At 35.6% G+C, this 10000-nt stretch overlaps 4 protein-coding genes and 1 pseudogene across 4 annotated transcripts; all 5 read left to right on the top strand.

Moving 5' to 3' along the window:
• Positions 1-1061: 1061 nt before the first annotated feature.
• Positions 1062-1805, top strand: LOC127745738 (DNA-directed RNA polymerase subunit beta'-like). The gene has a single exon (XM_052259356.1). It carries the CDS (start codon positions 1062-1064, stop codon positions 1803-1805), a length of 744 nt encoding a protein of 247 aa, XP_052115316.1.
• Positions 1806-2664: 859 nt separating this feature from the next.
• On the top strand, positions 2665-3499 carry LOC127745529 (DNA-directed RNA polymerase subunit beta''-like; annotated as a pseudogene).
• Positions 3500-3511: 12 nt separating this feature from the next.
• On the top strand, positions 3512-4129 carry LOC127745528 (photosystem II CP47 reaction center protein-like; the record flags this gene model as incomplete). The annotated part of the gene is made up of 1 exon (XM_052258314.1): positions 3512-4129. A coding segment is annotated over one exon (522 nt), but the record flags the coding sequence as incomplete, so codon positions are not given.
• Positions 4130-5653: 1524 nt separating this feature from the next.
• On the top strand, positions 5654-6521 carry LOC127745526 (DNA-directed RNA polymerase subunit beta''-like). Its single transcript, XM_052258313.1, has 2 exons — positions 5654-6358; positions 6501-6521. Exons 1-2 carry the CDS (start codon positions 5654-5656, stop codon positions 6519-6521), a joined length of 726 nt encoding a protein of 241 aa, XP_052114273.1.
• A 507-nt stretch (positions 6522-7028) lies between these two features.
• LOC127745525 (DNA-directed RNA polymerase subunit beta-like) lies at positions 7029-9207 on the top strand. The gene is made up of 2 exons (XM_052258312.1): positions 7029-7474; positions 7647-9207. Exons 1-2 carry the CDS (start codon positions 7029-7031, stop codon positions 9205-9207), a joined length of 2007 nt encoding a protein of 668 aa, XP_052114272.1.
• The last annotated feature ends 793 nt before the right edge of the window (positions 9208-10000 follow it).

The following is a 10000-nucleotide window of genomic DNA, read 5'->3' as shown; positions in this document are numbered from 1 at the left end:
TTCCATTATTCCATTTCTTTTTTAAAGAACGGAATTTGTGTTCAAATCAGCAAAAGTATCTTGGTTTTCGAAGTTTATCTATCGCATATAGGCTTATATAATAAGGACATCGTGGCATAACCATCGAAGTTAAGTCTGAGCCTAAAAGATCACATGAAATTATACATAAGATAGACAAGCAAATCTCTTATGAATTTAGGGATACTTTTTAAATTTCAATTAAAAATGAAGGAGATTCTCCATTCGAGGGGAGTAGACTACTCAAAAATTTTATACCTCTTTTCTGCGATAACTGAGAAAAGGAGTTCATCAACAATGAAAAGTTGTTGGGTTTTTCTTTAGTGATAACTTGAGTAAAGAGTAAAAATTTTTAGATTATTTGATTCTCCATTTTATAGAATTTGAACGTAGAAATTCATTATTCTTTATTTTGGACTTAATTATTTAAGCCGGATGAAAGGAAACTTTCACGTCCAATTTTGAAAGGGGGAAATCCCATTGATCCATTGGTTGGATCCTATCCAAATTTTTCGTTTGCTAGACCCGTCGTTAAAAAGCCTACTTTCTTACGATTACGAGGTTTATTCGAATATGAAATCCCATCCTGGAAATATAGCATACCACTTTTTTTTACTATACAGGGTTTCGATACATTTTGAAATAGAGAAATTTCTAGTGGAGCGGGTGCTATTCGAGAACAACTAGGCGATCTGGATTTGACAGTTCTTATAAATTCTTCATTAGTAGAGTGGAAAGAATTAGGAGAAGGGGGATCCACGGGCAATGAAAATGAATGGGAGGCTCGAAAAGTTGGAAGAAGAAAAAAATTTTTGGTTCGACATATAGAATTAGCTAAACATTTTATCCGAACAAATATAAATCCGGAATGGATGGTCTTATGTCTCTTACCAGTTCTTCCCCCCAAATTGAGACCCATTATTCAAATTGATGGGGGAAAATTAATGAGCTCAGATATTAATGAACTCTATCGAAGAGTTATCTATCGGAATACTCTTATCGATCTATTAACAACAAGTAGATCTACACCAAGCGAATTAGTAATGTGCCAGGAAAAATTGGTACAAGAAGCCGTGGATACGCTTCTAGATAATGGAATCCGCGGGCAACCGATGAGGGATGGTCATAATAAGGTTTACAAATCATTTTCAGATATAATTGAAGGTAAAGAGGGAAGATTTCGCGAAACCCTGCTTGGAAAAAGGGTTGATTATTCGGAGCGTTCTGTTATTGTAGTAGGACCATCACTTTCATTACATCGATGTGGATTACCTCACGAAATAGCAATAGAACTTTTACAGACATTTGTAATTCGTGGTCTAATTCGAAAGCATTTTGCTTTGAACATGGGAATTGCTAAGAGTAAAATTCGGGAAAAAGAACCGATTGTATGGGAAATCCTTCAAGAAATTATGCAGGGGCATCCCATCTTGCTAAATAGAGCGCCTACTCTGCATAGATTAGGCATACAGGCATTCCAACCTATTTTAGTGGAAGGGCGCGCTATTTGTTTACACCCATTAGTTTGTAAGGGATTCAATGCAAACTTTGATGGAGACCAAATGGCTGTTCATGTGCCTTTATCTTTGGAAGCCCAAACGGAAGCTCGTTTACTTATGTTTTCTCATATGAACCTATTGTCTCCGTCGATGGGAGATCCTATTTCCGTACCGACTCAAGATATGCTTATTGGACTTTATATATTAACGAGCGGGAATCGTCGAGGTATTAGTGCAAACAGGTATAGTCCGTGTAATCGCAGAAATTCGAAAACTGAAAGAATTTAGAATAATAACAATAGATATACGAAAAAAAAGGAACCCTTTTTTTGTAATTCCTATGATGCAATTGGAGCTTATCGACAAAAAAAATAAATTTCGATAGTCCTTTGTGGTTCCGCTGGCGGCTAGATCAGCGCGTTATTTCCTCAAGAGAAGCTCCTATCGAAGTTCATTATGAACCGTTGGGTATCTATCATGAGATTTATGGTCATTATATAGTAGTAAGAAGTATAAAAAAACAAATTCGTTGTATATACATTCAAACTACTGTTGGTCATATTTCTTTTTATCGAGAAATCGAAGAAGCTATACAAGGTTTTTGTCGAGCCCATTTATATAGTATCTAGTTAAGTCAATTTCTGATGCGGATTTGAATTCAAGGATCAATTAGGATCGGGTAGAATCTTAGTTTTTAAAATAAACTTCTACACAAATCAACATAAGCAAAGAAGGGAAATTTTCAAACCATTGACTAAAACCCATTGTTGAACTTAATCCCACTGAGCAGAATATGGAGGTACTTATGGGAGAACGGGCTGATCTGGTCTTTCACAATAAAGTAATCGGTGGAACTGCCATTAAGCGACTTATTAGTAGATTAATAGATCACTTCAGAATGGCATATACATCACATATACTGGATTAAGTAAAAACTTTGGGGTTCCGGCAAGCTACTGTTACATCCATTTCCTTAGGGGTCGACGATCTTTTAACCATACCGTCTAAGGGGTGGCTTGTTCAAGATGCTGAACAATAAAGTTTTATTTTGAAAAAACACCATCATTATGAAAATGTACATGCAGTAGAAAAATTACGCCAATCCATTGAGATATGGTATGCTACAAGTGAATATTTACGACAAGAAATGAGTCCCAATTTTAGGATGACCGACCCCCTAAATCCAGTTCATATAATGTCTTTCTCAGGCGCTATAGGAAATGCATCTCAAGTACACCAATTAGTGGGTATGAGAGGATTAATGTCAGATCCACAAGGACAAATGATTGATTTACCCATTCAAAGCAATTTACGCGAGGGACTCTCTTTAACAGAATATATAATTTCTTGTTACAGAGCCCGTAAAGGGGTTGTGGATACTACTGTACGAACATCAGATGCTGGATATCTTACTCGCAGACTTGTTGAAGTAGTTCAGCACACTGTTGTACGACGGGTGGATTGTGGTACCATTCGAGGAATTTCTATAAATACCCAGAATGAAATAATGCCAGAAAGAATTTTGATACAAACATTAATTGGTCGTGTATTAGCAGACAATATATATAGGTTCGTGATGTATTGCCATTCGAAATCAAGATATTGGGATTGGACTAATCAATCGTTTAATAAATTTTCAAACACAATCAATATCTATTCGAACCCTTTTTACTTGTAGGGATACATCTTGGATCTGTCGATTGTGTTATGGGCGGAGTCCTACTCATGGAAACTTGGTGGAATTAGGCGAAGCTGTAGGTATTATTGCGAGCCAATTGATTGGAGAACCTGGTACTCAACTAACATTAAGAACTTTTCATACAGGTGGAGTATTCACAGGAGGTACTGCAGAACACGTGCGAGCTCCGTCTAATGGAAAAATAAGATTCAATCATGATTTGGTTTATCCCACGCATACACGTCACGGTCATCCTGCTTTTTTATCTTATATAAACTTATATGTGACTATTGAAAGTGGGTAGGAATCATAGTTACTAGCCGTCGGTTGGTTAGGACATCCTATCTTTAGAGATAAAGAGGGGCGTGAACTTTTTGTAAGGCGTATGCCTACTTTTTTTGAGACATTTCCAGTTGTTTTGATAGACGGAGACGGAATTGTTAGAGCCGATGTTCCTTTTCGAAGATCAGAATCGAAGTATAGTGTTGAACAAGTAGGTGTAACTGTTGAGTTCTATGGTGGCGAACTCAACGGAGTCAGTTATAGTGATCCCGCTACTGTGAAAAAATATGCTAGACGTGCTCAATTGGGTGAAATTTTTGAATTAGATCGTGCCACTTTGAAATCAGATGGTGTTTTTCGTAGCAGTCCAAGGGGTTGGTTTGCTTTTGGACATGCTTCGTTTGCTCTTCTCTTCTTTTTCGGGCACATTTGGCATGGTGCTAGAACTTTGTTCCGAGATGTTTTTGCTGGCATCGACCCCAATTTGGATGCTCAAGTAGAATTTGGAGCATTCCAAAAACTGGGCGATCCGACTACAAGAAGGCAAATAGTCTGATTCGGATAGAACGTTTTTTTTTTTGTTGTTTCTTTTTTACTATACTTTTGTTTGGGGTGATTTAAATTAAATCATAGGGAATTTAATTAATCTTGATTTGAATGATTGTATTTTTTTACTTTAATCTAATAAACAGGTATAAAAGCTATAATTGTAAACCGGGATGAAATCTATGGAAGCATTGGTTTATACATTCCTCTTAGTCTCGACTTTAGGAATAATTTTTTTGCTATCTTTTTTAGAGAACCCCCTAAAGTTCCAACTAAAAAGACGAAATGATTTTTCATTATCTCAATTGAAGTAATGAGCCCCAATATTGGTATATTGGGAGCTCATTACTTCAACTAGTCTCCGTGTTCTTCGAATGGATCTCTTAGTTGTTGAGAGGGTTGCCCAAAAGCAGTATATAAAGCATACCCAGTAAAACTTACAAGTAAACTAGATATAAAGATAGCAACTAGGGTTGCTGTTTCCATTTTTCTCAAATTTCAAGACCACAATGAATCTATAGGATAAAATCCTATATTTATAGTGAAATGGTATACAAAGTCAACAGATCTCAATGAATAAAAAATAGGATTTATGGCTACACAAACCGTTGAGAGTAGTTCTAGATCTGGTCCAAGATGAACTACTGTAGGGGCTTTATTGAAACCATTGAATTCAGAATATGGTAAAGTAGCTCCGGGGTGGGGAACTACTCCTTTAATGGGTGTTGCAATGGCTTTATTTGCTATATTTCTATCTATTATTTTAGAAATTTATAATTCGTCCATTTTACTGGACGAAATTTCTATGAATTAGATTCATAAGAACTGACTAACTATCTTTTTTATTTATATATTTTTTTAAATAAAAGTGGCAAATTTACCCATTTTGATTTTTTATTTCTAGGCCAGTTCATTTTGAATTTGGTAGTTTGACCGTGGAATTTCGTTCTTTCTTTATTTCCGGAATATGAGTGTGTGACTTGTTCTAATTGATCTTATTGCAAATACAGAACAAAAATAAAGGATCTGTCATCTTGACAGAGATGGTTTTACCCCATCAGATATTATTTTCTAGTATCTGGAGCACGGAATATATAAAATAGATTTTAAAAAGTATTAGAATTATGATTCATACTTAATATTTCGACCTCGCAACCGGACTTTAATAAATTTTTATTAGAAGATACGTAAGTTAGAATAATAAAAAAATTTTGATTCTTTCAAATAAAATTGCCACTGTTTGTCTTTTTTTATCAAAGCAAAAAAATGTCTTTTGATTTCTTTTTTTATTCTATCCTATCTATTTCTTGAATAAGTGATAATTCAGCAGTTCTTACTCGGGAAATTTTTGGACATTAAAGGTTTTTTTGAATCATTGTGGTTCTGGTATGAATCTGAGGTTTTGTTTAATTGTTCATAGGGTCTTAACAAGAGAATTCTTATCAATACTAATAATAAAGAAGACGGCACTAAAAATTTCTACAAAAAAATCAAAGAAAAAATGAAGTAAATAGAATATTCAAGAGGCCTGTAAAGATCAAGATAAAGACGAGTGCGCCGACTTGAGATTTTTCAAACAAAAAATGGACTAGAACTAAAATTAAAATCGGGACAAGTTTTAATTGTTAAAATGGATTCCATATTAATAAGATCGGCTAATACCTATTTGGCGCCTCCAGGAGCAACAGTTCATGGACATTTTGGAGAAATCTTTTTTGAAGGAGATATATTAGTAACATTTATATATGAAAAATCGAGATCAGGTGATATAACCCAAGGTCTTCCAAAAGTGGAACAGGTATTAGAAGTTCGTTCGATTGATTCAATATCGATTAACCTAGGGAAGAGGGTTGACGCTTGGAACGAACATATAACCAAAATTCTTGGCATTCCTTGGGGATTCTTTATTTGTACTGAGCTAACTATTGTCCAAAGTCGAATTTCTTTGGTTAATAAAATCCAAAGGGTTTATCGATCCCAAGGAGTGCATATACATAATAGACATATTGAGATTATCGTACGCCAAATAACATCAAAAGTATTGGTTTCAGAAGATGGAATGTCTAATGTTTTTTCACCCAGCGAGCTAATTGGATTGTTTCGAGCTGAACGAGCGGGACGTGCCTTAGAAGAAGTAATTTGTTACCGAGCTCTATTATTGGGGATAACAAAAACATCTTTGAATACCCAAAGTTTCATATCCGAAGCGAGTTTTCAAGAAACTACTAGAGTTTTAGCAAAAGCTGCTCTCCGAGGTCGTATCGATTGGTTGAAAGGTCTGAAAGAGAACGTTGTTTTGGGGGGAATGATACCCGTTGGTACCGGATTCAAAAGGGTAACACAGCCTTCAAAGCAAAGACAACTTATTAAGATTGCTCCGAAAAAAAAGAATTTACTCGAGGAAAAAATAAAAGATATCCTGTTCCACCATAGAGAATTTGTTTTTTGATTTCAAGAATTTATGTGATACGTTGCAGCAATCATTTCCGAAGATTTGATAATTGCTAAAAGCCTATTTTTTCGAATTTCTAATTCTTAAATTTAAATAAAGGCGTTTGATTACATTTTTGAAAGAGAATAAAGAAAAAAGTAAAAAAAATTGAATGGCCTGACCATGTATCAAGAGCCAATCTTCGATAAAAGAGAAGGTTCCATCGGAACAAAACTTTTCTTATTTCAGGATACCCTGTCTCTTTTTTTGTGGGGATCAATGACAAAAAGATACTGGAACATAACGTTGGAAGAGATGATGGAAGCGGGAGTTCATTTTGGCCATGGTACTAGAAAATGGAATCCCAGAATGGCACCTTATATATCCACAAAACGTAAGGGTATTCATATTCTAAATCTTACAAGAACTGCTCGCTTTTTATCAGAAGCTTGTGATTTGGTTTTTGATGCAGCAAGTAAGGGGAAACAATTTTTAATTGTTGGCACAAAAAATAAAGCTGCGGATTTAATAGCACGGCTGCAACAAGAGCTCGGTGTCATTATGTTAATAAAAAATGGCTCAGCGGTATGTTAACCAATTGGTATACTACAGAAACGAGACTTCTTGTGATTTGGTTTTTGATGCAGCAAGTAAGGGGAAACAATTTTTAATTGTTGGCACAAAAAATAAAGCTGCGGATTTAATAGCACGGGCTGCAACAAGAGCTCGGTGTCATTATGTTAATAAAAAATGGCTCGGCGGTATGTTAACCAATTGGTATACTACAGAAACGAGACTTCATAAGTTCAGGTCCTTGAGAACAGAACAAAAAATGGGCAGAATCCATAGTTTGCCAAAAAAAGATACTGCTATTTTGAAGAGACAGTTATCGCACTTGGAAACCTATCTGGGTGGCATTAAATATATGGCTGGCTTACCCGATATTGTCATAATCGTTGATCAGCAAGAGGAGTATACCGCTCTTAGAGAATGTATCACTTTGGGAATTCAATTTGAAGAGTCATTTTGAATTATTCGATTCATTTTTTTGAAGAGTCGCAGGATAACCCTAGATTACATCTAAAATAAAATGGATAAGGAGTAAATATTCGCCCGCGAAATCTTTGTTTTTTTATTTTGAAATTGAGCCAATCCAATACCACCAGAAATAAATAAAATAAGGATTTGTTAGAATCTTATGCTCTAATAACGCCATTTTGGAGTTTTATCAACAATTTGCTTGTGTAGGCGGGGATCCTGTATTTTCTGAATCTTTGTGCAAGGAATTACAAAAAAAAATTTTTCACCAACGATGTGAATTAGGAAGGATTGGTCGACGAAATCTGAATCGAAGATTGAATCTTGATATACCTCAGAACAATACATTTTTGTTCCCACGAGATATATTGGCAGCTGCCGATCATTTGATTGGAATGAAATTTGGAATGGGTACACTTGATGATATGAATCATTTGAAAAATAAACGTATTCGTTCCGTAGCAGATCTCTTACAAGATCAATTCGGATTGGCTCTGGTTCGTTTAGAAAATATGGTTAGAGGAACTATATGTGGAGCAATTAGACTTAAATTGATACCGACTCCTCAGAATTTGGTGACTTCAACTCCACCAACAACTACTTTTGAATCTTTTTTTGGATTACATCCATTATCTCAAGTTCTGGATCGAACCAATCCATTGACCCAAATAGTTCATGGTAGAAAATTGAGTTATTTGGGCCCCGGAGGGGTGACGGGGCGAACTGCTAGTTTTCGGATACGAGATATCCATCCTAGTCATTATGGACGCATTTGTCCAATTGATACGTCTGAAGGAATCAATGTTGGACTTATTGGATCTCTAGCTATTCATGGGAGAATTGGTCGTTGGGGGTCTATAGAAAGTCCATTTTATGAAATTGATAAGAGATCAAAAAGAATACGGATGCTTTTTTTACCACCAAGTAGAGATGAATACTATATGGTAGCTACAGGAAATTCTTTAGCACTGAATCGAAGTATTCGGGAGGAACAGATTGTCCCAGCGCGATATCGTCAAGAATTTCTGACTATTGCATGGGAAGAGGTTCATCTCCGAAGTATTTTCCCCTTTCAATATTTTTCTATTGGAGCTTCGCTCATTCCTTTTATCGAGCATAATGATGCGAATCGAGCTTTAATGAGTTCAAATATGCAACGTCAAGCAGTTCCGCTTTTTCGGTCCGAAAAGTGCATTGTGGGAACGGGATTGGAACGCCAAGTAGCCTTAGATTCGGGGGCTTCCGCTATAGCGGAACACGAGGGAAAGATCTTTTATACCGATACTGAAAAGATCCTTCTATTGGGCAATGGGGAGACTTTAAACATCCCATTGGTTATGTATCAAGGTTCTAATAAAAATACTTGCATGCATCAAAAACCTCAAGTTCAACGCGGTAAATGCATAAAAAGGGGTCAAATTTTAGCGGACGGTGCTGCTACAATTTGCGGCGAACTTGCTTTGGGAAAAAACATATTAGTAGTTTATATGCCATGGGAGGGTTACAATTCTGAAGATGCTGTACTCATCAGCGAACGTCTGGTCTATGAAGATATTTATACTTTTTTTCACATGCGGAAATATGAAATTCAAACTCATGTGACAAGCCACAGTCCTGAAAAAATCACTAAGGAAATCCCACACCTAGAAGCCCATTTACTCCGAAATTTAGACAAAAATGGAATTGTTACTAGTTTGAAATCTAATAAAACCTAAGACTAAGATTTGAAAGAGGAGTCAAGCCGGGGTGTCTATAATAAAATTATAATATAATAGCTAAAGGGCAACTCTTTCTTTTTTTTTTAAGTCTTTTGAAAGGTTTCAAAGAATGCTTCTCGAATCCAATTGAATACACGAACAATTGGTTTACGGTATAGAAGAAATACATGCATATGTGATACTAGATATTGGATGTTAACGAATTATCTAGAAACCAACTATAAATATAGTTATCCAAATTTGTCCTGCTACTGTCAATTTCGATAGGGATTCAAAAAAACGAAGCCCTTCTATATTCATCTGTAATTATGAATTGAATCTTGATGAATGACTAATGAAATTGAATCAAGAAAACTCTAAAAGAAAAGAATGGTTCAAAAATTTTATTTTAAGGGAAGATAAGAACAAAAGTTGTATGGATTTACAAAAACTATGGGAATAGAAAAATAGAGAAATATCGAAGTAGTTCCAACAGTTCAATAAATATTCTTTCTTTATTTTTTTCTTCATTTTTTTTCCTCAATTATTTCGACTGAATAAATCTTTTCTATTAATTGAAAAATTCAAGTCAAAATTGGTTGCTTGTATCATTAACCATTTCCCCTTTTTTGGATGAGAGGAACTTATCATGAATCCACTGATTGCTGCTGCTTCCGTTCTTGCTGCTGGGTTGGCTGTAGGGCTTGCTTCTATTGGACCTGGGGTTGGCCAAGGCACTGCTGCAGGGCAAGCAGTAGAAGGGATTGCGCGACAACCAGAGGCAGAGGGAAAAATACGGGGTACTTTATTG

The sequence above is a fragment of the Arachis duranensis genome, chromosome 3 (genome assembly GCF_000817695.3).
Source record: "Arachis duranensis cultivar V14167 chromosome 3, aradu.V14167.gnm2.J7QH, whole genome shotgun sequence".
NCBI classification, from domain to species: Eukaryota; Viridiplantae; Streptophyta; class Magnoliopsida; order Fabales; family Fabaceae; genus Arachis; species Arachis duranensis.
Note: the sequence above shows the minus strand (reverse complement) of the source record. Positions and strands in the feature narration are given on the sequence as shown.

Excerpts from the sequence above, each read along its gene's own strand:
- LOC127745738 (XM_052259356.1), top strand. The coding sequence starts at position 1,062 with ATGTGCCAGGAAAAATTGGTACAAGAAGCCGTGGATACGCTTCTAGAT.
- LOC127745526 (XM_052258313.1), top strand. The coding sequence starts at position 5,654 with ATGGATTCCATATTAATAAGATCGGCTAATACCTATTTGGCGCCTCCA. Across the intron at positions 6,359-6,500 it reads TTGGTACCGGATTCAAAAGG|CAATCATTTCCGAAGATTTG; the intron begins GTAACACAGCCT and ends GATACGTTGCAG.
- LOC127745525 (XM_052258312.1), top strand. The coding sequence starts at position 7,029 with ATGGCTCAGCGGTATGTTAACCAATTGGTATACTACAGAAACGAGACT. Across the intron at positions 7,475-7,646 it reads TTGGGAATTCAATTTGAAGA|AATCTTATGCTCTAATAACG; the intron begins GTCATTTTGAAT and ends AGGATTTGTTAG.